Here is a 25,414-nt window from a genome sequence, read left to right as displayed (position 1 = left end):
TGTTTTTGATTTGTGTTTATTATTGACTCGTTTGTAACCACGTAGACGAGCTGTGCAGTAATGAGACCGTGTCGACATGCTCGAGCGATGAGACCCGCCCGCCCGCCACCGGAAAGGGAGCCCATCGCTCTTTCGTAATAATTTATTAAGAAAATAGTCTTTAAAAAGTCCAGCGAGTGGTTCACATTGGCAATGAGGTCACAGATCTTGCAGATCCACGACGGCGACAACGGATGTCGTACGAGTCCACAAACAGCCACAAGAAAGAAGGGGGGAAAGTAAAAAAAAAAAAAAAAAAGGCAGAAAGATGTTGGCGAGCTGTGGTGGGCAGGCGGGCGGGGCGGTACAGGAAGAGTGCCTTTAAGGTGCATCTGGGATCCGCAGCGTTTGCACGTTGTAGCGACCAGAAAGTTCCGCTGCCTTCTGTTCTCTAAACAGCTCCGGAAGGTTCTGCCACCTTCCAAGGCTGAGGAGAAAACGAGCGAGAGGCAACAAAGCCGTTCAGTGACAGGTAGGCTAAGATATTGTGACACTGTGATTTACCAGCGCCGGGTTGGAGAGCGGCGGCGCGCGGGCATAATCGGGCGGGTTAGCCCGTGGGTCGTAGCCGAGTCGTGCCAGCATGGGCGCCACCTCGGCCATGTGCTCCACCACGTCGTCGGGGATGTGGCCCACCCACTTGGCCAGCGCCTCAGTGTTCACCGGCTTCACGACTTGGTCCGTTGAGCGCTCCACCCTAGCATGCGTCACAAAACATGCAAATGATTTGCCTTGTGCAGTTTCTGGCAGTACCCCGAAGACCCCGACTCACTTGGAGAGCGAGACGCCGCCGGCTTTCCCAATGAGCTCCTCGTGGTGCAGAACGGCCGGGTCCCAGCGGAGCTCCAGGAAGCGCAGCAGCTGACGCATCTCGCGCTCAGGATGCAGCACCAAGTGCTCGTAGCGCACTGGCAGACAGCGTTCGGGGCCGGCCGCCACGCACTGGTTGAACATGGTCTCCACCGCGTTGCTCCACTTGGTCAGGCAGTCGCGTGGATTGTTCAGGTCGAAGCCCGAGATGGTCACCTGAGGGACACCGGACTCAAGGTCAGACTCATTGGGCACCACACAGCGCTTTGCTAGCACACGGCAACGGGGGCTCACCTTGCGTGAGATGACGGAGTGTATCGAGGCACGTCCGTCTCGCACCATCAAGACAAACTTGCTCTTAGGGAAGATGTGAGCCAAGTAAGTCAGCGACTTCAAGGCGAAGGGATCTTTGTTGCACAGACGAGGCGCCGGCTCGCCGTGGCCCACGATAACCTGAAGCACATATACGTTGGCCAGCAACAAAAATGTCAACAACCACAAGGATGATGCCCCCAGCTGTAACGTAAATACGAGACGTCCCCACAGTCATGTCCGTGATGACATCACCTCGAGGAGGAAGGCGCGCACGGCCGAGTCCAGGACCTGGTCGGTGACACCGGCCTCGTCCAGGCGTAAGCGCTCCTTGGCGGAGCGGCTCCAGGAGGCGCGCATGGTGAGCAGTCGGGGGATGACGCGGGTCTCCTCCCCACAGCGCACGGCCTTGTGGGCATCCAGCATGACCCGCATCAGGGTGGTGCCACTGCGGGGAAAGCCGCCGATGAAGATGAGGGGTGTGTCTTCAGGAAGGTGCTCGCCCAGCGAAGCGTTGGGATTGCCCGAGCCCCGATGGAGTTCTGCCCAGCGGGAGCGCCGGCTTGCGGGGGGGCAGTCCAACCCACTCAAGCCCAGGTAGAGCAGGGAGGCGGAGCAAAGGAGCACACACCCCAGCAGGACGTTGGAGCGGCTCACTCGCATCTTTATCCGGACTGGGTATTCGCGAGTTCCGCTGGAAAGGTTACGGGCCCGCCGGCACGCTCAGGTGAAGGCCCACATCCATTGTGTCCACCTGAAAGCATAAAAGAGGCCATCTGCGTCACAAGCACACTTCGCCGGGCCGGTCCTGAGGAGCAACCACCCAAGCGCTGGGCTTGGTCCTCGGGGGAATGTAAGAGGAGTGGAGTTCTCAACACCCTCGAGCCAACACCGCGCCTTCGCTAATTACACATCATTGACAATTTGGCCGAGCCAGTGGATCACGTTCCTATCGACCTGACAGAACCGCAAACTTCCTCATTCTCACACCGCTCCGATGTGCTGACGAAGGCGCTTCCTCTTTTTTTCAAGTACAACACTGCGACACTCGGGGGCTCACTGGACCAGGGAGCTTCCACTTGTTAACCTGAGCACAAAAGGGCTTTCTTGTCTGGAGGATCTCTGCTTGCACTGATGCTGACAACTCCCCTTATGTGAGCTGAGGAGCCTCACCACCCACTTTTGAGCTGGTTCTGAGCCTCCTTGTGTGCGGTCATATGAGGTCTGAGGAGCTTCACAGTCGCTACGCCTTAGCTGGTTCCGAACGTATAGATCCAATATGTGCAAATGAAAACTTTGATCCTAACGTCTAGGTTGTTTTGAACCTAAACAAAGTGACGTCATATGAACTAGTCAACAGTTGCAAGTGACCTCGGGCTGCACCAAACAACCACTGGAAAGCAAAGACGACTGAACGTGTGCTCCATTACGTGACGACGACGATTTAAGAGCAGCGCCATCAACAGGTCAATTTGCTCCGAGCTACCCGTGCGCGCCATCGCCGAGGCCTGGCGGCAGCGCCACATCTGGACAGGCACCCGACGAGCCTCCTCCAGGTGAGCCATCGCCAGACAGCAGGCCCGAAAAGGCGAAGTGTAAGAAGCTAGTCCAGACACGAGCCAGCTAGCCAGACGTCGTGAGTTCAGCTCGGATGGACGACTTACCCGAGCCTCCTACCGAAGGAGCACAATCGTTGCGAAGCTCTCAGCTTTGCTACTGCAGCGGAAATGCCTTGGCCATGTAGTCACGAAGAAGCGGCGAGGAATATCCAAGTTTCCAGTCGCTGCTGCTGGCGACCGCTTGTAAATCTTATACGAGTACTCGTGAGGCACCAATTGCCGAAGAGGATGGAGCAAAAAAAGGCAGAAAAAAGCAAGTCGCCCCCTTGGGGAAAGCTCGATTCTGATTGGACGCCCGCATGTTTAGATCCTCCCCATTGGTGGAGCTCTTAAATGGCAATTCCGCCATAGTAGAACGCTTTTTGTTTTTTTTTCCCCCTTCCCCTTCCACTTCCGTACTCGAGACCAAAAAGATTTCAGTTCATCGATCGGTTACGTTCTCGCTAAAAGCTCACCGGGGACGTTTCCTGAGAGCTAAGCCCACCTCAAGTAATTCGTCCTACTTTTTGATTGTCCCTTAAACATGAGCGTTGGACGCGCACATGCGCAGTCTGCATCCTTACACTCGATAATGCATGTCAATAAATAATGGATGATTGATTTGTGCCAGCAGATGGCTCAAGAGTCACACGGGAAGTGATGCAAATGACGGAGATCGATTTTTTTTTCTGGAATGAGACAATTTTTTTTATCTGGACTGTTGTTGTCAAAGCAAACATTAGCACACTGCTTGGAGGACACGTCTTCTGCCGTTCTCCGTTTCCAGCCAACGGCAACTAATAACCTCATTTACAACAATAAAGACGTGTTTGTCCAGGCACAAAATTGACATTATCATGCCTCATGCTGATGTTTGGAATTTGGAATTGGATTGAAGAAAGTGTAAAAGTGCATTCGACTGTATCTCTTGATTTTGCCACGTTTGAAATCATCAGTAACTTTGTGGAACTAAGACTGCATGAAGAAGACAAAATACATTCCAATGTCTTTATAAAATAAAATGTTCTCTTCCTTGCAAAGAAAGTGGGCGCTCCCAGTTCAGATGAAGGAGCTCACGCCGCCTCCCCATCGGCAGCCGCTGCGTCTTCCTGCTCCGGATCGCCGGGTAGAATTTCTGAAATGATCTGGATGAGCTCCTCGATCTGTTCCTCTGACAGACGCTCCTCGCTCTCCTCCACCATCTCGGGTGCAAACACACACAATCACGATAATGCTTGCCACAAGGACAATCAAAAGTGAGGCCAGCTATCTTTAACAAACTCATTTAGGTTCATGGCCCACATTGACCCCAATTTGGCATCTTTTCGCCTTCACAAGAGCTGCAGTATCAATTCAATGAGAAGTGCTCATTGGAGTCAGAGCGCCCTCTAGTGGACATATCAGCAACAACTGTTCCTTGCAGTAAAAAAACATTTACTTTTTAGGGTGGTTTTGCCCATGACCTTCACTGGAGAACAATCAATAACGCTGTTCCTTGTTGTGACCAGAGTGAAAAGACTCACCAGCTGCATCTCCACGGCAGTCTGCGGTCGGTGGTTGAGTAACTGCAGCTTCTCAGCCCTGGCCAAGATGTGAAAATGTATCAAGGTGACATGACAACAACTTATTTTCCAGAGCCGGGACTGACTTTGTGAGTTTGTGCCGCATCATGGTGGACAGAAAGGCTTCGAGCATCTCAGGACGCTGGCGGCTGCACGGCGTCTTGGACAAGTACTTGAGCGTCTGCCGACACAAAAGGGTGACTGGTGGGAAGTGACAACGTATTGCAACATACAAGTGAGAGCAACTTGTGGGGTAAGAAGGGCTCCTTGTTTGCCATGCATGTCAAAAGTAATGTTGCAATGATCTTACTATTCTATTTATTTTTCATATTCCTTGACATGAAGACACATGTAACGTGCTAACCTCATACATAATGGTGTTAAGATTCTGCTGCCCGGCGCTGTGTTTGCTCTTGCCGCTGTCCTTTTTCTCTTGCTTCAGGTCAGTTAGCAGCTGGAACACCTAACAAACAAATATACGGGATTGCATTTCAACTCATCCATGTGACTGTGCGCATATTTCACAAAATAATTGATAAACGTTTACTCAAGCAACATCCTATTAATAACATTTAAGTGTATAAAAGCAAGATGGAGCGATTTGCCTCACCTCATAGTTGCTGAGCATGGCAGCATTAGCGTTTTTCCTAAGAAGAAAATATTACAAGTTGACTCATGGAATTAGAATATTCACTGTAGCGGTACGATTATTAATATCGTGTGTTGTTTTGTCCATAATTTCCAAAAATAAATAGGCGGTTCGGATAATGGATGGATGCATGCATGTTTTTTTTTCTGTAATCTGGTGTTGAAAACGTTTTAATCAAATGTCACGCTACAAAAACAATAGATTAAATTTAAAAAGGATCGTATATGTTAATCTTTGTCAATCGATCAATCAGCGGAAAGGGTGATGCAATATAAAGTTTCATCATCAATATTGCTTCCTACAACAATTATAGCATCTTTTCTGTGTACGAATGAGATATATCCAAAAAACCATGAGCCCTTTTTTGACTTACACTTCCATGTTGCCAGGCGTGTTGGTGCCTTACAAAAATAAGTCCGCCCGAAACGACCTCAGATGTTTAGTTCCGTGGTAGCAAAACAGCCGATTTAGTAACAGCTAAATATGTCAATTGTTAAAAAATAAAACTTCGTTTGAGACGAAACTCTAGTTGGAGCGCTTTTGTGTTTTATTTTATTTTTTTATTTTAATAATGGGTTGATAATATCCCAGGATGCATTAGGCCACAACAAGCAAGCAGCTGTGCCATCAGTTTCCACGTTGGCTTGACGGGCGATGTCACAAATATTTACTGCACGGATTTAATTTATTGACCATTTTATATCTACTTGGATTTATTTCTTTATGTCGACCATCAGTCTATCACCCGAAGACTTTTCAGGAGCATTTGTTCATTGCGGCGAGTTTAATTTTCAGGACTAGCTACAAGTGTTCTGGTAAAAACAAAAAAACAAAACGTCTGTAAAGTTTCACAGCAGGTGCCGTGAGTAAAAAGATACGAAAGTTGTTTTTTTCTACACCTTTTCTTTTCTTTTTCTCATTCGTTGTGAACAAGGCAAACCGGTTTTGCTCATTTATCGGTTTCTATTGACCCCGAGAATTCAGCTGTGTTCCGAGATGACTGCTGAGGTAAGCAACTCATCCACCTTTTTTGTTTTACACACGAAAACGTGTAGTCGATTTTGGGGCTGCCTTCCCAAATGTTATCTATCTTTTTTCAAATCCGCAAAAGAAACAATTTATTGGCAAGGTATGTCAAATAGCACCCAAATATTTTGAGTTCCCTTTTAAGCGGTTGGACAAAAAATAGGCTATACAAACTGAAGTTGTCAAGCAATTTCTGTCACATTGTGTGTGTGTGTGTGTGTGTGTGTGTGTCAGGGGTCCAAGCTGTGGGGGGGTCGTTTTGTGGGCGCCATCGACCCAACAATGGAGCGCTTTAACGCGTCGGTATCGTACGACAAGAGGATGTGGGACGCCGACCTGAGAGGCAGCAAAGCCTACGCCAAGGCTCTGCATCGGGCCCAACTGCTCAGCGCTGAAGAGATGGAACAGATCCTGCAAGGCCTGGACCAGGTACTCGCACATCCAGCCCACACCGCAATGACGTGATATGTTGACGATACCGGCGCTGTGCTTTCAGGTCAGCGAGGAGTGGAGCAAAGGCACCTTCGTGCTCAAAGACGGCGATGAAGACATCCACACTGCCAATGAACGCAGACTTAAGGTGAGTCGTTCATCTCACCGTCCCTTCCTGGGTAAAAATGTATTAGAAACGATGTGTGGGCTTGCAGGAGCTGATTGGCCCTGCTGCAGGGAAACTTCACACGGGCAGGAGCAGGAACGACCAGGTAGTGACGGACATGCGTTTGTGGCTGCGTGACGCCATCGCCACGCTGACAAACGAGGCCCTCCTCCTCATCTCCGCCATGGTGGAGCGCGCCGCAGTGTAAGATGGCGCACACCATCCGCCGCCACCTTGGGAATGGCTTCCTAACTAGCGGTTCCTCCATCTAGAGAGATAAAGGTCCTGTTTCCTGGTTACACCCACATGCAGCGAGCTCAGCCAATCAGATGGAGCCACTGGATGCTGAGGTGAGTGCAAAAGCTGTTAAGAAGAAAGGACAACTTGTATTCATGGTTTTGTCTTCGGGAAGTCACGCCGTGGCTTTGCAGCGGGACGTGGAGCGGCTGCGGGAGATCAGCAAGCGTGTCAACGTCTTGCCCCTGGGCAGGTAGGAGCAGCGCAGCCACCAGCAACGCTGCAAGATCCTCACGTTCAAGTCCCTTGTCTTAACCGCATCGCTTCCTGTGCTTTTCAGCGGCGCCATCGCCGGGACTCCCTTCGCCATCGACAGGGAGCTTCTGAGGAAAGGTCCGAATGGTGTCACGCGTGTCGTTGCTGGCATCGACTTGGTTCAATGGACGCTAAATGTTGTGTTGTTGTTGACAGAGTTGTTGTTCGACGAGGTCAGCCTGAACAGCATGGACGCCACCGGCCAGCGAGACTTTGTCGGTATGCTCGTCGGCGCCTCACCGGCCGCCCGTCCCAGCGTCTGATTTCTTTGATGCGCGTGTGAGGCAGCCGAGTTCCTGTTCTGGGCCTCGCTGTGCGCGACTCATCTGAGTAAGGTGGCCGAGGACCTCCTGCTCTATAGCACCAAAGAGTTCTCCTTCGTCACACTCGCCGACGCCTACAGGTTAGCCGCCAACGCCTCACGTGTCGCCCCCCCTTCAGAAGAAGCCAACGTCTCTCGTTTGTGTGCCGCAGCACGGGCAGCAGCTTGATGCCCCAGAAGAAGAACGGCGACAGTCTGGAGCTGATCAGGAGCAAGGCAGGACGAATCTTTGGCCGAGTAAGACCTCCTACTTTTTTTGCTCGTTCACCAAGCTTGCGGCCTCCTCCAAAATTTGTTTTTGTTTTAGTGCACAGGCTTCATGATGACGCTGAAGGGCCTTCCCAGCACCTACAACAAAGACCTGCAGGTACCACATTCCTTCTCATCTCCTCATGTTCCATCTACATTTTGATTTATGACTCCAGGATGAAGATTATGACATGAACACCTCCGAGATGGGAGTCAACTGTACTTTTGTTTTGTGCTGTTCCCCTCAGGAGGACAAGGAGGCCATGTTCGATTGCTACGACTCCATCCTGGCCGTCCTCCAGGTCACCGCTGGTGTCATCTCCACGTTGAAGGTCAGCAGACGCCGGGATGCCTTAGCAAAGCTCTTGCTCGCTCTGAGGTAACTCAGAGGTCTTTGGTCTTTCAGATCGACGCCGGCGCCATGCAGGCGGCACTCAGTGCTGACATGCTGGCTACCGATCTGGCCTACTACCTCGTGAGGAAGGGGGTGAGTGCAAATCCGTACATGCAGATAAAAGCCTTCACCAGAGTGAGAGCTTTTCCATCCATCTTGTGTCTCCAGGTGGCCTTCAGGGAAGCTCACGCACTGGCTGGCAAAGTGGTTTTCACGGCCGAATCCAAAAAGGTCCCATTGAACCAGTTGGCCCGCGAGGACCTCAAGGCCATCAGGTGGTTGGGTCGTGCGTGTGCACGTGGGCCCGCCCACACATACTCATGGTGATCGTATGTTGTGTTTGTTTGCATGCGGACAGCCCGCTGTTGGAAGGCGACGTGGCGTCTGTGTGGGACTACGAGTCCAGCGTGGAGCAGTACAGCGCCCCGGGCGGCACGGCCGAGAGCAGCGTGCGCGCTCAGGTAGAACACCTACGCGCCTGGGTGGCACTGCAGAAAACGTAAACGCCGCACCGGCACTCTCGCCTCAATTAGTGAAGCAAAATCAAACGTGAAAAAAAGTCTTCACTTGGTATCAGTCAAATGAATCAAAGCAAAGCCCATTGATGAACTCTTTGGTCCAATGTGTGGTGTCCCTAATAAAGTGACTATTAAAGACTATTAGTCTTTCTCAAGTCCTGTAATAATTTTGTTAGTCGGCTTTAATGAAAAAAAAATAAATAAATAATTCAGTCAATATTTGTGCATAATGTAATTTCAAAATCAATTTTATTTTACGATTGAAAAAAAATCTCATTTCCATATTTTACATACACATCTGAATCTTTTCATAACGATTTATAAATATGAGTACTATGAGCACAGAAATGATAGATGTATGATAAGCAGAATCCAATTTCTCCATTTCTTAAAAGTTGTGATGGTGAACTTGGGTTTGTCATTTGTGGAGCGGAGTAACAAATGTTTTGCTCTGTGTATGCGCGTCAATGGATGAGCGCGGCGGTCGTGGCGAGCAGGGCCGAGAAGGCGGCGAAGCGTGGGCGCACAGCTGAGTTGGAGCGGTACACCACCCGTCCATCCAGCGGCTGTGTAGGTCTGAAGATGTCCGTCATGGGCTGACCCGTCCAGAAAAGGCACTGCCGTACGATGGCGTCCAACTAACGAGGAACACGCCCATTGTGACTGCACGGTACGTGACCCCACCACCCTCGCCCGCCTACCTGCCGACTGCTGATGGGCAGCGTCTTGAGGAAGACGGTCCAGGCTACCGCTTGTTCGCATCCGGGCGTGGTCATGGAGCCCACGTAGCGGTAGTAGGCGTGCAGCTCCCCGGACGGAGGGACGATATCGCTCAGCTTGAAGTCGGACACGAGTGTCGTGGAGCCTGGATGGGAAAGAAGGCGCAGATGAGGGCAAGGCGGAAAAAGTTAGAGGAGCGCCGGTTACCATTGTGGCGGACTTGTCCCAGAGCATTTATGATGGCGTCCAGGTGAGGGTGATCGTCACTAACTTCCTGTCAGTAGAACTTCATGTCAGCTGCGTGCTGACACTTTGGCGCTACTACGTGTGTACCTCAAAGAGAAAGGCCAGCAGAGCGATTCCTGCCATGTCATGTTCGGCTTCAATCAGGGATCCGTACGGCTCCTTGATGTGGACGATGTGAAGCTAGAATGTATTGGAGGAAGGTGGTAACATGGAAAGCTTGGAAGATATTTTCAAGGTGGAAGTCGGTGGATCTGACTTGATGTTTATTTGCAAGTGCACTGGCAAACCTCCATGGGCAATCGCTCTCCGTCCACGGTGTGCTCCGACCCGGGGCTTCCGCTAGCCCCCCAGTGGAAGTGGAACTGGGCGGCCCGGTAGTGGCCCGGGAGCGCGCCTCCGGTCAGACGCACCGATTGGGGCAGGTGGAAGTGAGCTGAAGCAAAATGTTTGGAGAGAACAAGATCAAGAAGTCACTCATTTGGCCCCTTCTTCTCCCCTGGCTCGTGGTTCGGGAGTTTTCCATTCTTGTCCATGATGAGGAATGGAATCCTCCCGAACCGCCCTACACTGGGACGGGATTTTTGCTTCATCCCGCGTTTACCCGAATGTCCTTTGTTCTCCACGGTGATGTTGATCCGCTCATCGTGACCTATGAACTCCAGCGGGGGCAGCGCCGTGTTGACGTGAACTTTATTGCTGACGATGTTGATGGGCGACTGGCGCAGTCCGCCGCAGTGAGGGAAGTCCAAAGACCACCTGTTCGGGTCTGAACCCCAAAACCGTCACGCTCGTAGCATCGGGACGCTTGATTAGGTACACGCTTACCTTTACAAGTGGCATCACAGGAGTGCTGGTTCTCGTAACACCACCCACCTACACACAAACACACACCTTCTGAGCTTTCCCGTGGTCAGGGATCTGTGCCACCTATGAGGTCTTCTCCACTTCTCATCTGGCTCACTGTGCCGTCCCCTCCTCCATCTTTTCCGAGCTTAATGAATGCCCATTGTTTTCTTTATTCCCCTCACACACACCTGTGAGACTGAACTCACCTCAGGACAAGACACCTATTGTGTGTAGGTGTGTGTGTGCATGAATGCACACTTGCGTTCCCAACATCCACAGCCATAAAAAAATATATCTCACAAATTAATCAACTGGAGTGGTCTAATGCTCCAAAATATTGGGACACGTGTATGGGCACTTTCCTGAAGTCCTCCTTGTGCCGTGGAACTCAACCATAATATAAACTAGAAAGCTTCCTTATCTCCAATTCTTGATTTTTGCCAAGTTCCAATACTCCTGACTTACCTCTCTGCATTTCTACTTCAAAATGAAATAAAGCTCACAAAAAGTCCTACCTGCACACGGACAGAAGAACGGAGCAAGAGCAAGCATCAGGCACAGAAGAAGATCCATGATGGACTCCCAACAGAAGCTGAGTGACCTTTCCTCTGCTGTCACTGCTTTGTCACCTCACCTCCAACAGGTAGGTGTGCATTAGGCTCTATTTTTGACTTTAGCATGTAAACACTGACCCCTGCAGGCCAAGTCACATCATTGCAAATTTCATCTGCAGTTGGACTTTTTTTTTATTCATTCAGTACACCATGAAAAATCACTCCAGAGGCAGATATGGATGTATTTGATTACAATGATAATTTTAATTACATTGTTATGTAGTTATATATTCTTTTATGGATTATCAAAATACAATCCTGTGCTGTAAAACTACAGCGACTACAATTAACAAGAAAAAAAGACAGCGACGATTGGTCAGTCTGAAACTTTTGGAAACTTAAAGCTAGACGCGGACTTATGAAATGAAACGGACTTAAAAGCTTTGTTGAGCATAAAAACCTTTTTAAAAGCAGGTTGTTGATAAAAGTTCAAATCAGAATGACATCACGGACATTGAAATGTTAGGAATTAGCAGCTAGACCTTCGCTTGCACTATATGACGTGCGTGCAAATATTGTGTAAAGTGATTGGTCGGTTGCGGGCACTGAGGACACCTCAACGGTAGAACTTGTGCGGCAGGTCATACTTCTGCAAAACAGCAGAAATACGCAGCAGGTAAGGCCTTCTTCAACTTCGATTTACGGCTGCTCTGACCTGGACGGCGATGGCGGCCAGCACGGCGGCGGCAGCGAACAGCAGCATCAGGCGTCCAATCAAGCCGAAGTTGAAGCCCTTGAGCACGAAGAAGCGTGCCCAACCCAGCTTGCTGGCTGTGTGAGGTGGGTAGCGCATGTTGTTCATGCCCTCCATCTTAAGTGCCTTGATGAGGCATCCTCGCAGGTGACTCAGCTGGTCAAAGGTGTGCTTGCCGTGGTAGGAGCCCATCCCGCTGTTACCTGCAGAAAAGGAAGCCACAGTGACCTCTAGTGGCCAGCACTGGCAGTGGCAACTTGTGCTAGGTGAAGGTCTAAAGGTTGGATCTTATCAAGAGGGTGTGTGCGCCTACCAACGCCCCCAAAAGGCAGCGAGTTGACCGAGAAGTGCACCAGACAGTCGTTGGCCAAAAGTCCTCCGCTGGAGGTCTCGTCCCTCATTTTCTTGATGACCTTCAGCCAGGATGGCAAACGTGTTAGCAAAGTTTGACGTAGCAAGCTCGCTTCGGCCCTAAACAGTTAAGTAAGGTCTGCAGGTGTGGTACCTTGTCATCATTGGAGAAGATGTAGAGGGCCAGAGGCTTCTCGCCTTTGTTGATGAAGCGGATGGCTTCATCCAGGCCATCAACCGTGAGGATGGGCAGCAGAGGTCCAAAGATCTCCTCCTGCATTACCTTGGCGTCGGGCTTGACGTCCCGTAGCACTGTGGGAGCTGGACCCACAAGTTGTGTTAGTGCTCAAGTGGACCCCGTCGTCCACGTGAAAGCGTCACCTATGAAGCAATCCTCCTCGTCGGTGTCTCCGCCCACAGCGATGGTACTATCCTCCATCATGGAGATGATCCTCTTGAAGTGGCGCTGGTTTATAATGCGGCCGTAGTCCGGGCACGTCTTGGGATTGTCCGTGTAGAACTCCTGTCAGAAATGAGACATCAATTGACGATGGAGTCCCACCACCCAGGAGCTTCTGCCTTACCTTGATGGCCTTCTGGAGCTCTTGGATGACACGCTGCTGAATAGCCGGCTCACACAGGATGTAGTCGGGCGCGATGCAGGTCTGCCCGCAGTTGGTGAACTTGCCCCACGCCACACGTCTGCACACGGAGCAAGGAAGTAGCAAGATGCTGTTCCTCAAAGGGGTGGGGGGGCGAGTTGGAGCTACCTGCAGGCGATGGTGACGTCGCACTTGCTGTCGATGTAACACGGACTTTTCCCGCCTAGCTCCAACGTGACAGGTGTCAGATGCTCAGCGGCCGCCGCCATGATGACTTTTCCCACGGCGCTGTTCCCCGTGTAGAAGATGTGGTCGAACTTTTGACGCAGTAGCTCCTGTGTCTCGGGCACGCCCCCTGTTACCACCGGGTAGAGCTCCTGCATGACACGAAAATTTAATTGAGCATTATTGTGATGTCATGATTGCAAGGAGGTCTTCCACAAGTGACCAAATAGATGTCTTACTTTGTCCAGGTAGAGTGGCAGCAGCTCGTCCATCACCTTGGCCGTGTGCACGCAAACCTCCGACGGCTTGATGATTGCCGCGTTACCTGCAACGAGCGTCACCTCGTGAGTGGTTGAGCTTCACAAGCAGCTGAGGGGGGAGGGGGTGGTGCAGTGCCCCCCCCCCCCCCCCAACCCCCTTGTAGTGTCATGCTAACGCACACTTTACACTTGGGATTACCATGACACACAAAATTTACATAACAACCTGCGTGTGTTCATGAGAACTATGTATAAATGCAAATGAGCGGGGGATGGTGAGAAGTCGATATTGCAGAAAAGTTAGTCGACCTTAAAATGGAGGTTGATTTTGTAGAAAAGCTTGCACAGAGTTTAGAAGCAGGCAATTATTAGCCCATTTGGCCTTTGGACGCATATCGGCGAGATTTAAAACTAGGTTAGTTTAGCTACCAACATGCTGCCAAGCGCTATCGACTTACCGGCGGCGATGGCGCCAACGAGCGGCTGCAAGGTGACGGCCCACGGGTAGTTCCAGGCGCCGATGATCAAGACTAAGCCTAGAGGCTCGGCCTTCACGTAGACTGTGTCCGACACGGTCATAAGGTTCTTCTCCACCGGCCGCGGCGCCGCCCACTCCTTCAGCTTGCGGATGGCCAGGCCGATCTCCTCCTCCAGGCCCAGCGTCTCGTACATCTGGACCACCAGCGGGCTCTGAGCCACAAACCGAGAGTCAGCTCAAAGCTCCATTGGAGATTTGTGACCGATTCGGACTTTGTCCCTTTTCAAACAGGCATTTGTAAAGGCATCTATCTGTCTACCTTGTTGAGGTCCTTCTTGATAGCCTGGGCGATGTCATCCCGGCGCTCGGTCAGGAAACGCTGAAGGTTCTTCAGCTGCCGGACACGATGCTCCAGACATCTGGAGCGGCCCGTCTCAAAAGCCCGCCTGGCAGCCGCCACCACCTGCTGTTCGCGAGACATCCTGACACATACATGCCAAGAGTACCAGGTTAGCAACCAAATACGAATACTGTCGACTCTTTTTGGAGGTTCTGTTGACTGCGGTTGCAATCATTCACTAGCAGATCTTTAGTCAGCACAAGATGGAACACGTGTTCCTTAGTAGGACAAAGATCGAGCTAAGCTTTGCTCTTTTCTGCTCTCTGTGGTTCAACTTTTTGGAGTATTGCTCGGCCAAGTAAGAAACACAAAGGTTTTTGCTGCGTTCCCAAAAGGAACTTTAACAACTTTGGAAGACAACATCTCCCTCCTGGATGTCGCTGCTTGTCCTCCAGGACACCCGTGCGTGCGAGCGTCATGTAAACACACTGTCACGCGCACGCGCACTTGAGAGGAGGCTCGTCGCCGACACGTACGCGCGCACACATAGAATAAGGTAAAAAAAAATAAAAATTAAAACGTCATAAAGTCAAGTAAACGCTTGACTCATATAAAAGCGCAAGGGGCTCGAGCAGCGGATCTTTGTTTTCGACTGTTTTTTTGTTCTGTGCGAGCTTGCACGCACTTCCGCGACTAAAAGTAGTCCCTCAGGCGAGTACAAGTCCGAACCGGAACATTTGCGTGGGCGTGTGGAAGGCTTACCTTGTGCAATTCTGCTTGTGCGTGGGTGCGAGTTCGTCGTTAACGGTGCGACTAGTCCGACGACCAGTCGGAGTCGAGCGGACTGTAGCGGTCTTGACTTGGAATGACAGCCCCGCTATGCCCGCCTCATAGTGGGCGGGGTCTGAGATTTTACGACACCACGCCGCTTGGTTTCGTCCAGTCAGATTGCAAAATGAGCGTTATTTCATAAAATTAATTTCACATATTTGTTTAATATTGTAGTACGTATTTTAGAGCTTTAAATTATATTAAATGTCAAATTGTATTTTATTATTTACACTTAGTCCGTTAAAATGATAGGTAATGAATGCAAATGACTTTTAAAAATGAGGAAAAATGTATTTGACTAAGCAGTTTTAAGAAAACAATACAGCTAAATGCAAGAAACCAGCTTAGTTGAGTGACGTCATCACGTACCCGTGTTTTTGCCACGTGAATTTGAGACAAGAATTTCTTCAAACAGGGTCACAAAGTTCATGTGTCAAAGGTCACCAACACGTCAATCGGGTACTGTTCTTATCAGGTAAGAGGTTACACTTCATATCAGATGTTGAGTGTTACTCAGAATATGCCACAATTTGAAATGTCGTATTAGATTTAAGTTGGAAGCGTGAAATGTGGACTTTGTATTTGGTTTTTTTTTGCATGGTGCGTATCTGAAATTGAAAATGCGTTTTGTGACTCGCAATGTGATTTGAATTCTCTTACCCTAACTCGGCCATTTCAAGGGCAAAAATATAAAAAATATAATTCCTTATCACAAGCGGACATTCCCACGCGTCGTATTGCAGGCTTGCCCCTGAAATAACTCTTCTCATCCCTACACGGCGCCGTGGCTTAGTTGGTTAAAGCGCCTGTCTAGTAAACAGGAGATCCTGGGTTCGAATCCCAGCGGTGCCTTTTCAACGCGCTTACCTTGCGCAACAAAAACCTTGCGTCATTAATCACAGTATTTTCCATGACAAAATGTTACTTATAAATAAAATAACTTAATATTAACCAAGGTATCTTAACAAGAAAAAAATAATCCACAATGCTACCTATCCTTTTATTTAGTCAGTGTGTTTATTTATGTCATTATTTTATCTCTTCTCGGCATGTGTGGCGTCAGGAGTGTCTTCCTGCTGGCAGCCCAGCCAGAACTTGGCAATGGAACGCGGGTAAGGCGGGACGACCTGAGCCACGCGTTTGGTCCGCAGGTCCACTCTGTAGTACTGATCTGTTCAAGGGGAAACACGCACATGCCATTACATGCGTGTACACACATCGCAGCGAGCACGACAACTCACCTCTCTTGAAGAAGTAGACGTATTGACTGGGCGTGCTAACGGGCGTCTGCACTTCCATCGGCGGCAAGGTGGCGGCCTCCAGTGATTCGTCGCTGTAGTCAAACATGCCGCTCCAAAAGTCGAAAAGCGCTTGGCGAGTTTGCCTGCGTCGGGACTTCCTGCTGGGCTTCCTCCACTTGCGTTTCTTTTGCCTCCTAGCGGATGGCGGCTGCGGCGTGGCTTTGGGGCTCAAGAAGACGCGCCCCACCATGGCCGCATCCACGGGGGGGCTGATGCCTGGCCAGTTCATTCTGATGGACCGCGGACCTGCTGAGTGGCTGCCGGCTGAAGATTGAGATGAAGTTGAGGATGAGGACGGGCTATGCGGGCGCAGAACCCCGAGTCTGACCTGCGGCCCCGAAGAGTTCGGCAAAGAGGTCGTCCAGACTTTGGTCGCAGAAGAGGTCGGTATAGCGTGAGAACAAGAGCGAAGGTGAAGATAGACTCATCTGGACGCACTCATGATGGGTAGGCTGGTTGACGAACTCGTACACGTGATACTGATCACCTGAGAAGGACACGTGTGAAAAGTGCACCTGTACCTTCACGCCGGTTCTTGTGTGGCGTACCTTTGAAGAAGTAGGCCTTCTCCTTTTGCCGGTGATTGGGCGCCGGCACGGCGAAGGCGGCGTGGAGGTCGTCTGGAATCCCGTCGAAGCCTTCTGAAATGTCCCTGGGGAAACCTTCGTCCAGGACGTCACCTTCAAAGCGCCAGTACTTCCTTCCCTGAGGGACACCGGCAGGCAGGCGGGCGGGAGGTTGAGAGTTTTATTTTTGCTGACTGATTCCCAAATGCTTGGAAGTTCTTCAGATGATATTTTTGCTGCTCACCTGAAAAATGTACGACTTGCCATGGCAGTTGATGCGCGTGAAGGCGGCGTCCACGGGCCCCGGCATTCCCCAAACATCCACGATCAGTTTGGGATAGCCGGGAAGCACGGCCATGTCGTCCAGCTCAAAGAAATATTCTCCTGCAAGCAACCCGACACTCCAGATCTCAATCATGCTAACACAGTGTCCGTTCACATGAATGAGTCCAAATGCACATGTCATGTCTCTCCTGCAGGGGGCGTACCTCTGAAGGCGTACACAGATCCATTCTTCAGTTGCAGGAAAGCGTCAAAGGACCGCCCGCTGCAGATGGCTGCGTCTCGGTCGGCAGGTGGCCCCGTGGGTTCTTGCATTGTAGGACGCGGAGGCCAAGGTTCCTCGGAGGTGGTCAGCACCGCGCTGGAGCTGGTCGGCTCCGCAGTCAGGGCCAACACGTCCACCGGTGTCTCCAACGTAGTTTGGTTGTCTTCAGCTTCTTCGAACGTGTCACCACGTGCTGCTGAAGGACAGAAACAGGTGAGAAACACCTGAGCGTCTTCAAATGAGGACACACTTGAAGGTCACTCACTTTTCTTGGGACACAATTTGACAAAGTCATCACAGCAGCTTCCGTAGTAAACGCACATGGAATCACACTGACACTTCTTCAACGGGTCAAAAGAACCGCAGCGACCAGAGCACGTCTCTGCAAACACGGACATGTTGAAAATATGTCGTAACAATGAAGATGTGAGTTGTTGTACCGTCTGCAGCCAAGGTGGCATCCATCACCATCATCACCACGATGAAGATACTTAGCGTCTTCATGGCGCCGAGTGAAGATGAGAAGAAGCCGTCAAACGTTGAGCGGTGATAGTTCCCACAAGAGGATTCGACGAGTCTGAGTTCAAAGTGGCAACAGGACAACGATGAAAAACAAGCAGACGGGATGTTCTGGATGTTCTGCCGTCCCATTGGTCCAGCTACTCCACAACACCAAAGGTCATGTTTGATTTTTTTGCTTAGCGGGGGTCAATCGATATCAAATGCACACTGATCCGTGTGTCCTTTTGGTTAACTAGTGTGACAATAATCACACACACACACACACACACACACACACACACACACACACACACACACACACACACACACACACACACACACTATTGATTTCGAGAGCAGACCTTGAGCATGTTGACAAACACATCAAAAACAACCGCTGTGTGTTTTTTTCTCACTAGGTGGCGATGATGTCGAGATTTTTTTTATTAAAAGGTGAGAAAGAGGACAGCGACGTCACACTTAGTCTCACTTTTGTGTTTTTAATCGAAGAAGCCAAGTCATACACAAGGCTTCAAAAAAGTGTCGTGATTGCCAATGTGTTCCTAAAATTAAAAATTCCTAAAAGTAACGAGTCGGGGGGGTCAATTCAGACCGTAATTGTCTTCGCTGTCGTTGTTAGCCATGTGTGCACGATTCTGCTGATGCGTGTGCCCTGTCACAATGAGACACGCAAACTCAGCAGGCTTATGTGAGGCATTGACGTCGCGTCACACACACACACGCACACACACACATCCTGCAGGAATGTCTTGCGCAACAATGTCTTTAGAGCTTCTCCAATGAAGCAATGGTACACACCGACACATCTCACTTATGTGTGTATTTACTTGTATTAGTTTTGCATGTGTGTGCACAACAAGGTGATACAAAGTGTGTGTGCGATCTCAGTATGTTTGCGCGCGTGGCAGTTCCAAAGCAAATTGCTGACAAGGGGCACCCCCCCCGTGCCCCCGGGTTCCCCCTGAGCGCGGTGCACATATAAGCCCCCCGCGAGCAGCACCTCGACAACCACCTCAACGGAACCCTGTGACACTCGGATCAACGCTTTGCTCGGTAAGGTTTTGGACTTCAAGAGATTCCTTAGTACTGGTGACTTGAACTTTGTTTACACACAGGAAGAAGATGTCTGTGCCCAAGCCCTCGCCCAGCGGCCCCTGGAAGGTGAGCCGGCCTCCGCCGTCGTCTGTCCCTCCATGGTGGACTCCTTGAGCGAGGCTCCTTGTGTGTGCAGATGACGGTGTACGACCAGGAACACTTCCAAGGCAAGCGCGCGGAGTTCACGGCCAGCTGCCAGAACATCGTGGAGTGCGGCCTGGACAACATCCGCTCCCTCAAGGTGGAGTGCGGCGCGTACGTATGCTCCCAACGCCTCATTTCCGGAAAGGAAACCGAGTACTGATTTGCTCCACCTGGCACGTCCAGCTGGGTAGGCTACGAGCACTCCAGCTTCTGCGGCCAGCAGTTCGTCCTGGAGAAAGGCGACTACCCTCGCTTTGAGGCCTACGGCGGTAGCAACTCTTACCGCATCGAGAGGATGCTCTCCTTCAGGCCTATCTGCTGCGCTGTAAGCTCCCAACATGACACCGGCGACCTCACGCCACTCGGCTCATCTCCCGCTTCTTCTTCTCGTTTTTCAGAACCACAAGGAAGCTCGCATGACCATCTACGAGTTGGAGAACATGACGGGTCGCCAGTTTGAGCTGTCTGACGACTACCCCTCCCTGCAGGCCATGGGCTGGTTGAACAACCAGGTTGGATCCATGCACATCCAGAGTGGCGCGTAAGTCCATGACCTGGTGAAGATACACAGAAATTACCTCCTCGCTAACTTGATCATTTTCGTTATTATTCATTTTCATTGTTTCTTCTCTGTCAGGTTTGTATGCTACCAGTATCCAGGCTACCGGGGCCAGCAGTACATCGTGGAGTCGGATTGCCGTGGAGGCGAGTACAAGTCCTTCCGGGAGTTTGGCTCTCAAGCTCAAACCCCACAGATCCAGTCCATCAGAAGGATCCAGCACTGAGGTCGACACCTTCATCCTTCCTTTTCCTCCTCGTCCTCCATCTTGCCGCCGGTACTGCCGCCTCCTTGGGTGCGGCCGGTCCGAGCGTGATCCCAGGATGGACTTCAGGTGCTTTGCTGTGGTGCACAGCACTTTTGTATTTTGATGATGAAAAATGTGAGACCCGTGTGAGCAAGGTGCTAACATTTTGTCATCCCTTTCTCTTCGTCATATTTGAATAAAAAGAATATAGACAAGCAAACACGAGGCCTGTGTGACGTCACTCTTATCACTCTTATCACTCTTATCACTTCTTTCACACACGTCGTTGAATATTTCAGTACTGAATATTTCATCGAGCTTTTAGGAGAGATTTAATTCCACGCATTGCTCAGTTGTGGCCGCTAGAGGTCACTCTGTGCCCGCGTAATCAATTTGCGACAGTTAGACGCACTTGACGACTGTGGCGATGACGTCGACTTTCAACATGGCGGCCGCCGGGTCCAACAACTTATGTGAAATGAAGCCTGGTTAAAGTAAGCATTTTACAGCATATTAAAGCATTTATGACATATTGCACTTTTAACAGGAGACCCGTGAAAATTTCTACCCTGTAACTTTGCTTGGGGATGAAAGAAGTGTTCTAAATTCTACACGTAGAAAAACAGAGGAAGTAGCAACACCGGGTCCTGAGGTTTGTCGTTCCTCGCGTCACCAGCAGAGGGCTAAGGCTGCTGAAAGGCCTGTAATAGGAGTCTGCCCCCCACCGCAACCCCCCATCTCTCTCTCTCTGGGGGGGCTGCTTCCCTCTTAAGTGCCTCCTCCAGTAAATCAAACCGCAGGACGCAGCACGCAAGAGTGTTTACACGTAGCTTGCCCATCCTGTCCCCGCAGACGTCCCCAACGCCGCCGCGCCAGAAGAAGAGGAGGATGGTGGTGATGATGGTGACGATAGGGGAGGGGGGGGGGGGGTGTAAATAAGAGATGCTGCAAGTTAAGCAGCGCTAATCGCTTAAAAGCCTTAATGCAGGAAGTTGGCAATGGATGAGAAGCTTCGTCCACTCGGGGGACGCCGTCTGGCTCTTTGGTGGCACAGCCGAGCAAACGGGAAGTTCAAGTCATCACCGTGCCGATAATTGTAGAAGATAAATTACACGGCAGCATCTAAGCTACATTTATCTGTCTGCCTGTGACTTTTTGGAAAAGTATTTCCAGTTGGCTTCATTGAAAAGCAGGACATGAAGGAAAGATATGCCGGCGGCGATTTGGCCACTTCCTTCCCGTTCGAACGAATCAAGAAAAAAAAAAGAAAACAACAAGATGACTGGGGCCAAGAGGGATGACGGTGGTGGGGAGGGCGGGGGGTGGGGTGCGGAAGAGTCGAAAACAGTATCGATTTCTTTGGTGTGGAGTCAGGAAAGTGCTGCTGGCTTTTTCTTCTTTTGCTCGGCCTCCCGAACAAACTAGCAATGATTTCAGTCATTTGATTACAATTGGCTTTTTGGATGTGACTCGTTTCGTGAACTCTCTTAGGATGTCATTTAACATTTTTGAGCTTCCTACTTCCACTCGACTCGTTTTATTTGGCTTATTCTAGTTGACGCATTGTGTGAGGATCATTTTTAGCAGTAAACTATATTTTCATTGTAATTAATTGTTTTTTCTGGGATGGGCTGCAGCTTTAGCGGAGAAACCCAGATTTCCACTTGATCCAGGTCTTCATGAGGAATCCCGAAGCCTTCGGTGACTTTGTTCAGAAGAAGTTGTGCAAGTGGGGCGACCTGGCGGCACATGCTCATTCCGGTTTATTTGACACATGCAAACAAACGAGCCTGTCAGTCATACAGTAGAAACATACAAAGTACACGGCAACACCAGAGACACGGGCGGGCGCTCAAAAGTCTCAAAAGGGGTTATGGGGGGGGTCGCAGGAACTGAAGTATTTTGAGCTCCTCGAAATTGTTCAGTGGGAAGCCAGTCATCCTCGTTCGGTCGCCAGCAGCACAACCTCCTCGACAACGGGGACACTGCGTGTGCGTCTCAAGCCCCTCCTTCCTCTGTTTCTGACCTTCAGGGTCAAGCAGTACCAGACTGATGTCATGGCTTGTCTTCCATTACATCTCTTCTTCTTCTTGCGTTTGTGCTTTTCCATCCCGTCCTCCTCCTCCTCCCTGGTGTGAGGAGCTCAGGACGCCGCTCTTGCTCACTGCTGGAGCTCTGCACACACACACACACACGTACACACCACTTTGAGCATTTATTACGTCAGCAATCTTAAGGTCCATAACGACCTGCCCTCAAGGTTTTTTTTTTTTTTTTTTTCTAGAAAGCCACGTTTTTGGAGACGAGGGCAAAACGGAGCGGCGAGGGCCGTACCGATAGTGAAGACGATGAAGACGATGACGGCCACACCCAGCAGCATGGCGAGGAGGCTGAGCAGCAAAGATAGACGGCCGTACTTCCGCGCCGCTTCCACGTCACCGTTGTTCAGCACCGAGCGAGACTGGCGGTGGGGCGGCCACAGGTCAGAGGTCAGTGACAGGCAAAAATGCACGCGCTCAACTGGTCAACTCAACTTCATTGATGAATATTTCAATTATTTCTAGAAATAAATAATACTGTTTCTGCTAACACACCAGAAATAAAAGTTTTTGTGTGCTAACGTGATCACTTTCAGGTTATGTTTGACAATTTCACACATTAGGCGTTAGAGTGTGACACGTTTTGTGATAAGTTTCACATAAAACATGCAAAGTTTGGCGCATTAGGGCAACCAAAAGGAAGCAGCTGAATCAAATTGAGGCCAAGTGTTTCGAAAGGTAAGCAAGTGTTGGCGGGAACTCACCACGCTGGCGTACCACAGCGCGCACACGTTGAGCGGCACGCCGGGGCAGAGACAGGAGAGGACGGCCAGCCACAAGTAGCTGGGCGGCGCGGCGCCCGGCGGCCCACCGGACGCCAGGCTGAGGCGTGACAATGACCTGGGCGTGGCCGTCAGATGGCCCACCGAGCCGGACTTGAGCGGCGAGCGGTGGCCGTTCTGATCGGCGTTCAGCGAGCGGACACTGCCGCGCAGGTCCGGCCCGTCACACGCGCCGCCGCCGCCCGACCGCTCGGCAGCGGCGGCCGCAGCGGCGCTCAGCAGCTTCTCAGTGTCGTGGAAGTCTCCCGTGCCGGACGGATCCCTCTGGACTAACACCGCGCTGCTCTCCGTGTTGACGGCCATGTTTGTGGCCCAAAAGAAACAAAAAGGAAAAAAAGTCGTCCTGGGTGTTTTTGGTGGAATTTCCTGCAGCTCGCAAGGAGGCAAACCTCAGAGGTTCTCCATCCGTGTGATCGCCCAGGAGCTTCTGATGCTCTCATCCAGGTCCACATCCCCACCACCACCCCCCACCCACACCCACAGACAACACTTAAGGAGCGCGTGCACGACAGGCGGCGCGTAAAAGCTTTCCATTTACGCCGATGAGTGCACGCGCGCGCCTTGCTGCTGACTCAGATGCGTGTGCGTGTTGCGTCCAGCCCAAAAGTGCAGAGCTCAGTCGAACCGGTACCGCTCTTAATGGACCCATCCGCCGAGGAACTCGCCAACTCTGCTGGAAAGCCTTTTGAGCTACTCTTCGCATCCAGCTGCATACACGAGCACGCGCTTTGCCCAAAACTAAGACAATTCTCCAATCTCCAATTTTTGCGCGAGGAGACCCGTTTGCTCATATGGCTGTGGTTGGGCGCACCGAATTCGCTGGAGAGCGGCAAAGATGTTCAATAGATAGTTCAACAGAAACCGTGAGCTGTTCCGTCATTCTAGTGCCACGTTTTGGCTGTGACGTCACGCTCGTGCTGAATTCACGCCCATATTACAGTGATTTTTTTAATGGCTATAAATGCGTGCATTCATCAATTATTGACTTGATTATAATGTTCCTAATAGCATCAACCAGGAAACAAGCTCCATATTTTTTCTTCAAATTTATTTCAGTCGTTTGCGTCTCATACATTACATACATCAAATACGTTATATTTATTACTCTGTAAAGAAATATTTCAGATTTATGTTTCATTACACCGGCGGTTAAAAAAAAAAAAAAAGAAAAAAACAGGTTCGCAGCGCCGCCAAGTGGTGATACTGATCTGTGTCGGGTCACATTCAACATGCCCCAAAGAATTTAATATAATATAAATAGTTTTCCTGGCTTCCATGTAAATCCTAAACTTTAAATTGGAAAGTCACACAGTACTGATTCCGATCGTGTGCCTCCATATCAAAGTTTCGCGATAAAATGACGTCACGATGAGGCTTTGAAGACGCTTTTATTTCGGTATGTGTAGTTGTACTTCCTTTTGCATTAAATAGGAAGTAGTTTACATACTGTTGCCATGGCGACGTCACGTGGCGCTAGCTTCTGTGTCCTGCACACTTTGTAGCTTGAGAACACAAAGTTAACCATAATAAAGTCGCTTTTATCAACACCAAACAGCGCAAACGAGTCGCCAAGCTAGCCTCTTAGCATGTCGGAGGAAGACAACCACAAGACGGACGACAAAAAGAAGAGGAGGAGGAAGAAAAGGAAGAAAAAAAAGAAACTTTGCGCTTCAAACACACCTCTGCAGCAACCAGGTAAATTCAAATGCTATTCTTCTTCCCCCATCTATCTCAAATTCGAGCATAGTCCCAACTCATGAACGCTTGTCATCACTCATTTACCCTAGTTGAGCCCAACCCGGTACTCAAGCTCCCCGAGTTGGTGCAGGTGACCCCGGTACCTCGAGGTCCAACGTCTAAACGACGAGCGCCGTGCAAAAAAAGCAAAGACCGCCTGAGAGAGCCCGAGCCCCACCTCGCCTCAGATAGCAACACTAAAGAGCCAACCTCGGCCGAGGCTCGGGAGCTGACCCCGGCCGAGGCCCGAGAGCCGACCCCAGCCGAGGCCCGGGAACCGACCCCGATCGAGGCTCGGGAACCGACACCGACTGAGGCTCGAGCGCCGACGCCGGCCGGGGCTCGAGCGCCGACGCCGGCCAGGGCTCGAGCGCCGACGCCGGCCGGGCCTCGAGCGCCGACCCCGGCCGGGGCTCGAGCGCCGACCCCGGCCGGGCCTCGAGCGCCGACCCCGGCCGGGCCTCGAGCGCCGACCCCGGCCGGGCCTCGAGCGCCGACCCCGGCCGGGGCTCGAGCGCCGACCCCGGCTGAGGCTCAAGAGCTGACTCCGCCTGCAACACCAACACCTACGCTTCTGGAAATGCAGGGGAGGGAGTGTCTGAGGTGGGAAGGGGTCCTACAGGACCCCCAGGCGGAGGAAGAGAGGCTGGAGGTGTATCGGGCCAGCAGGAGGCGTCGCTATGTCGCCCAGCGAGACGCTGAGCTGGCCGACCCCCTCACCCGAACCCCTCGGCGTCTTTTGAGCCTCGACTCGCTCTGAAGGTCAAACAAGCTCAAGGAATTCCCAATGTCGACACCCAAGTCAACAACAACAAAACGTCCTCGGTTGGTTTGGAAATCAATCTTTGTTCTTATTCTAGAAACAAAATTAAAATAGTTCTAATGTGGCATCTTGAGATACATGTGAGCTCACTTTGGAGTGTTTGGAGACAAGGTCCGGAGTGATTTTGTTTGCTTGCTTTGACCCGTCAAATTCGTC

At 50.9% G+C, this 25,414-nt stretch overlaps 9 protein-coding genes, 1 long non-coding RNA gene and 1 other non-coding gene across 13 annotated transcripts; 5 read left to right on the top strand and 6 right to left on the bottom strand.

The window, feature by feature from the left end:
* tpst1l (tyrosylprotein sulfotransferase 1, like) lies at positions 1–3,196 on the bottom strand. The gene is made up of 6 exons (XM_049743680.2): positions 2,826–3,196; positions 1,417–1,915; positions 1,144–1,302; positions 812–1,065; positions 544–736; positions 1–466 (listed from the first exon to the last, which is right to left on the bottom strand). Exons 2-6 carry the CDS (start codon positions 1,822–1,824, stop codon positions 431–433), a joined length of 1,050 nt encoding a protein of 349 aa, XP_049599637.1. The 5' UTR covers positions 1,825–1,915; positions 2,826–3,196; the 3' UTR covers positions 1–430.
* A 557-nt stretch (positions 3,197–3,753) lies between these two features.
* Positions 3,754–5,437, bottom strand: crcp (calcitonin gene-related peptide-receptor component protein). The gene is made up of 6 exons (XM_049743724.1): positions 5,344–5,437; positions 4,932–4,968; positions 4,686–4,784; positions 4,408–4,502; positions 4,283–4,340; positions 3,754–3,961 (listed from the first exon to the last, which is right to left on the bottom strand). Exons 1-6 carry the CDS (start codon positions 5,349–5,351, stop codon positions 3,833–3,835), a joined length of 426 nt encoding a protein of 141 aa, XP_049599681.1. The 5' UTR covers positions 5,352–5,437; the 3' UTR covers positions 3,754–3,832.
* Positions 4,437–8,784, top strand: asl (argininosuccinate lyase). Of its 2 annotated transcripts, none has more exons than XM_049743654.2 (15): positions 4,437–4,574; positions 6,231–6,425; positions 6,493–6,576; positions 6,644–6,798; positions 6,867–6,944; positions 7,007–7,084; positions 7,172–7,224; positions 7,303–7,365; positions 7,435–7,549; positions 7,621–7,705; positions 7,776–7,835; positions 7,966–8,049; positions 8,124–8,204; positions 8,280–8,386; positions 8,470–8,784. In XM_049743654.2, exons 2-15 carry the CDS (start codon positions 6,279–6,281, stop codon positions 8,612–8,614), a joined length of 1,335 nt encoding a protein of 444 aa, XP_049599611.1. In that variant the 5' UTR covers positions 4,437–4,574; positions 6,231–6,278; the 3' UTR covers positions 8,615–8,784. The 2 variants fall into 2 exon arrangements, with proteins under 2 accessions (XP_049599611.1, XP_049599610.1); XM_049743653.2 differs by lacking the exon at positions 4,437–4,574 and adding an exon at positions 5,576–5,978.
* Positions 8,785–8,889: 105 nt separating this feature from the next.
* On the bottom strand, positions 8,890–11,176 carry LOC125982716 (carbonic anhydrase 4-like). Its single transcript, XM_049743702.1, has 8 exons — positions 10,957–11,176; positions 10,421–10,468; positions 10,197–10,361; positions 9,883–10,028; positions 9,683–9,775; positions 9,557–9,623; positions 9,331–9,494; positions 8,890–9,267 (listed from the first exon to the last, which is right to left on the bottom strand). Exons 1-8 carry the CDS (start codon positions 11,012–11,014, stop codon positions 9,094–9,096), a joined length of 915 nt encoding a protein of 304 aa, XP_049599659.1. The 5' UTR covers positions 11,015–11,176; the 3' UTR covers positions 8,890–9,093.
* A 65-nt stretch (positions 11,177–11,241) lies between these two features.
* Positions 11,242–14,912, bottom strand: aldh3a2b (aldehyde dehydrogenase 3 family, member A2b). Its single transcript, XM_049743684.1, has 11 exons — positions 14,768–14,912; positions 13,985–14,147; positions 13,646–13,877; positions 13,167–13,252; positions 12,871–13,079; positions 12,685–12,802; positions 12,482–12,623; positions 12,255–12,421; positions 12,063–12,162; positions 11,711–11,952; positions 11,242–11,644 (listed from the first exon to the last, which is right to left on the bottom strand). Exons 2-11 carry the CDS (start codon positions 14,144–14,146, stop codon positions 11,612–11,614), a joined length of 1,491 nt encoding a protein of 496 aa, XP_049599641.1. The 5' UTR covers position 14,147; positions 14,768–14,912; the 3' UTR covers positions 11,242–11,611.
* Positions 14,145–16,835, top strand: LOC125982740 (uncharacterized). The gene is made up of 3 exons (XR_011088197.1): positions 14,145–14,716; positions 15,252–15,311; positions 15,900–16,835. It is a non-coding gene; the product is annotated as an uncharacterized lncRNA (long non-coding RNA).
* Positions 15,615–15,688, top strand: trnat-agu (transfer RNA threonine (anticodon AGU)). Its single transcript has one exon. It is a non-coding gene; the product is annotated as a tRNA-Thr (tRNA).
* vtnb (vitronectin b) lies at positions 15,835–17,901 on the bottom strand. Of its 2 annotated transcripts, none has more exons than XM_049743636.2 (8): positions 17,691–17,901; positions 17,516–17,632; positions 17,192–17,446; positions 16,948–17,087; positions 16,686–16,842; positions 16,466–16,624; positions 16,078–16,401; positions 15,835–16,007 (listed from the first exon to the last, which is right to left on the bottom strand). In XM_049743636.2, the coding sequence occupies exons 1-8, from the start codon at positions 17,899–17,901 to the stop codon at positions 15,871–15,873; spliced, it is 1,500 nt and encodes a 499-aa protein (XP_049599593.1). In that variant the 3' UTR covers positions 15,835–15,870. The 2 variants fall into 2 exon arrangements, with proteins under 2 accessions (XP_049599593.1, XP_049599594.1); XM_049743637.2 differs by having other exon boundaries at positions 17,192–17,443.
* Positions 17,902–18,015: 114 nt separating this feature from the next.
* LOC125982725 (beta-crystallin A1-like) lies at positions 18,016–20,037 on the top strand. The gene is made up of 6 exons (XM_049743713.2): positions 18,016–18,825; positions 18,888–18,933; positions 19,004–19,122; positions 19,195–19,336; positions 19,410–19,552; positions 19,649–20,037. The coding sequence occupies exons 2-6, from the start codon at positions 18,895–18,897 to the stop codon at positions 19,794–19,796; spliced, it is 591 nt and encodes a 196-aa protein (XP_049599670.1). The 5' UTR covers positions 18,016–18,825; positions 18,888–18,894; the 3' UTR covers positions 19,797–20,037.
* Positions 20,038–21,557: 1,520 nt separating this feature from the next.
* Positions 21,558–23,687, bottom strand: LOC125982460 (trafficking regulator of GLUT4 1). The gene is made up of 3 exons (XM_049743013.2): positions 22,621–23,687; positions 22,152–22,278; positions 21,558–21,992 (listed from the first exon to the last, which is right to left on the bottom strand). Exons 1-3 carry the CDS (start codon positions 22,999–23,001, stop codon positions 21,979–21,981), a joined length of 522 nt encoding a protein of 173 aa, XP_049598970.1. The 5' UTR covers positions 23,002–23,687; the 3' UTR covers positions 21,558–21,978.
* A 235-nt stretch (positions 23,688–23,922) lies between these two features.
* Positions 23,923–25,323, top strand: LOC125982459 (cornifin-B). The gene is made up of 2 exons (XM_049743012.2): positions 23,923–24,393; positions 24,486–25,323. The coding sequence occupies exons 1-2, from the start codon at positions 24,285–24,287 to the stop codon at positions 25,193–25,195; spliced, it is 819 nt and encodes a 272-aa protein (XP_049598969.1). The 5' UTR covers positions 23,923–24,284; the 3' UTR covers positions 25,196–25,323.
* Positions 25,324–25,414: the final 91 nt, after the last annotated feature.

The sequence above is a fragment of the Syngnathus scovelli genome, chromosome 15 (assembly GCF_024217435.2).
Source record: "Syngnathus scovelli strain Florida chromosome 15, RoL_Ssco_1.2, whole genome shotgun sequence".
Taxonomy (NCBI): Eukaryota; Metazoa; Chordata; class Actinopteri; order Syngnathiformes; family Syngnathidae; genus Syngnathus; species Syngnathus scovelli.
This window is presented reverse-complemented; position numbering and strand designations above follow the sequence as displayed.

Excerpts from the sequence above, each read along its gene's own strand:
- tpst1l (XM_049743680.2), bottom strand. The coding sequence starts at position 1,824 with ATGCGAGTGAGCCGCTCCAACGTCCTGCTGGGGTGTGTGCTCCTTTGC. Across the intron at positions 1,066-1,143 it reads ACTCCGTCATCTCACGCAAG|GTGACCATCTCGGGCTTCGA; the intron begins GTGAGCCCCCGT and ends GGTGTCCCTCAG. Across the intron at positions 467-543 it reads CGCTCTCCAACCCGGCGCTG|CCTTGGAAGGTGGCAGAACC; the intron begins GTAAATCACAGT and ends TTTTCTCCTCAG.
- crcp (XM_049743724.1), bottom strand. Across the intron at positions 4,785-4,931 it reads CCATGCTCAGCAACTATGAG|GTGTTCCAGCTGCTAACTGA; the intron begins GTGAGGCAAATC and ends TTTGTTTGTTAG. Across the intron at positions 4,341-4,407 it reads ATGCGGCACAAACTCACAAA|GGCTGAGAAGCTGCAGTTAC; the intron begins GTCAGTCCCGGC and ends CATCTTGGCCAG.
- asl (XM_049743653.2), top strand. Across the intron at positions 6,426-6,492 it reads TCCTGCAAGGCCTGGACCAG|GTCAGCGAGGAGTGGAGCAA; the intron begins GTACTCGCACAT and ends CTGTGCTTTCAG. Across the intron at positions 7,550-7,620 it reads ACACTCGCCGACGCCTACAG|CACGGGCAGCAGCTTGATGC; the intron begins GTTAGCCGCCAA and ends TGTGTGCCGCAG.
- LOC125982716 (XM_049743702.1), bottom strand. The coding sequence starts at position 11,014 with ATGGATCTTCTTCTGTGCCTGATGCTTGCTCTTGCTCCGTTCTTCTGT. Across the intron at positions 10,469-10,956 it reads GTTCTTCTGTCCGTGTGCAG|GTGGGTGGTGTTACGAGAAC; the intron begins GTAGGACTTTTT and ends GTTTGTGTGTAG. Across the intron at positions 9,268-9,330 it reads TGCCCATCAGCAGTCGGCAG|TTGGACGCCATCGTACGGCA; the intron begins GTAGGCGGGCGA and ends GTTCCTCGTTAG.
- aldh3a2b (XM_049743684.1), bottom strand. The coding sequence starts at position 14,146 with ATGTCTCGCGAACAGCAGGTGGTGGCGGCTGCCAGGCGGGCTTTTGAG. Across the intron at positions 13,080-13,166 it reads TGCCACTCTACCTGGACAAA|GAGCTCTACCCGGTGGTAAC; the intron begins GTAAGACATCTA and ends CGTGTCATGCAG. Across the intron at positions 12,803-12,870 it reads GACGTCACCATCGCCTGCAG|ACGTGTGGCGTGGGGCAAGT; the intron begins GTAGCTCCAACT and ends CTCCGTGTGCAG.
- vtnb (XM_049743636.2), bottom strand. The coding sequence starts at position 17,901 with ATGGGACGGCAGAACATCCAGAACATCCCGTCTGCTTGTTTTTCATCG. Across the intron at positions 16,843-16,947 it reads GCAAGTCGTACATTTTTCAG|GGAAGGAAGTACTGGCGCTT; the intron begins GTGAGCAGCAAA and ends GGTGTCCCTCAG. Across the intron at positions 16,625-16,685 it reads GAAGGCCTACTTCTTCAAAG|GTGATCAGTATCACGTGTAC; the intron begins GTACGCCACACA and ends TGTCCTTCTCAG.
- LOC125982725 (XM_049743713.2), top strand. The coding sequence starts at position 18,895 with ATGTCTGTGCCCAAGCCCTCGCCCAGCGGCCCCTGGAAG. Across the intron at positions 18,934-19,003 it reads CGCCCAGCGGCCCCTGGAAG|ATGACGGTGTACGACCAGGA; the intron begins GTGAGCCGGCCT and ends TTGTGTGTGCAG. Across the intron at positions 19,337-19,409 it reads TCAGGCCTATCTGCTGCGCT|AACCACAAGGAAGCTCGCAT; the intron begins GTAAGCTCCCAA and ends CTCGTTTTTCAG.
- LOC125982460 (XM_049743013.2), bottom strand. The coding sequence starts at position 23,001 with ATGGCCGTCAACACGGAGAGCAGCGCGGTGTTAGTCCAGAGGGATCCG. Across the intron at positions 22,279-22,620 it reads CGCTGTGGTACGCCAGCGTG|TCTCGCTCGGTGCTGAACAA; the intron begins GTGAGTTCCCGC and ends CCCCACCGCCAG.
- LOC125982459 (XM_049743012.2), top strand. The coding sequence starts at position 24,285 with ATGTCGGAGGAAGACAACCACAAGACGGACGACAAAAAGAAGAGGAGG. Across the intron at positions 24,394-24,485 it reads CACACCTCTGCAGCAACCAG|TTGAGCCCAACCCGGTACTC; the intron begins GTAAATTCAAAT and ends CATTTACCCTAG.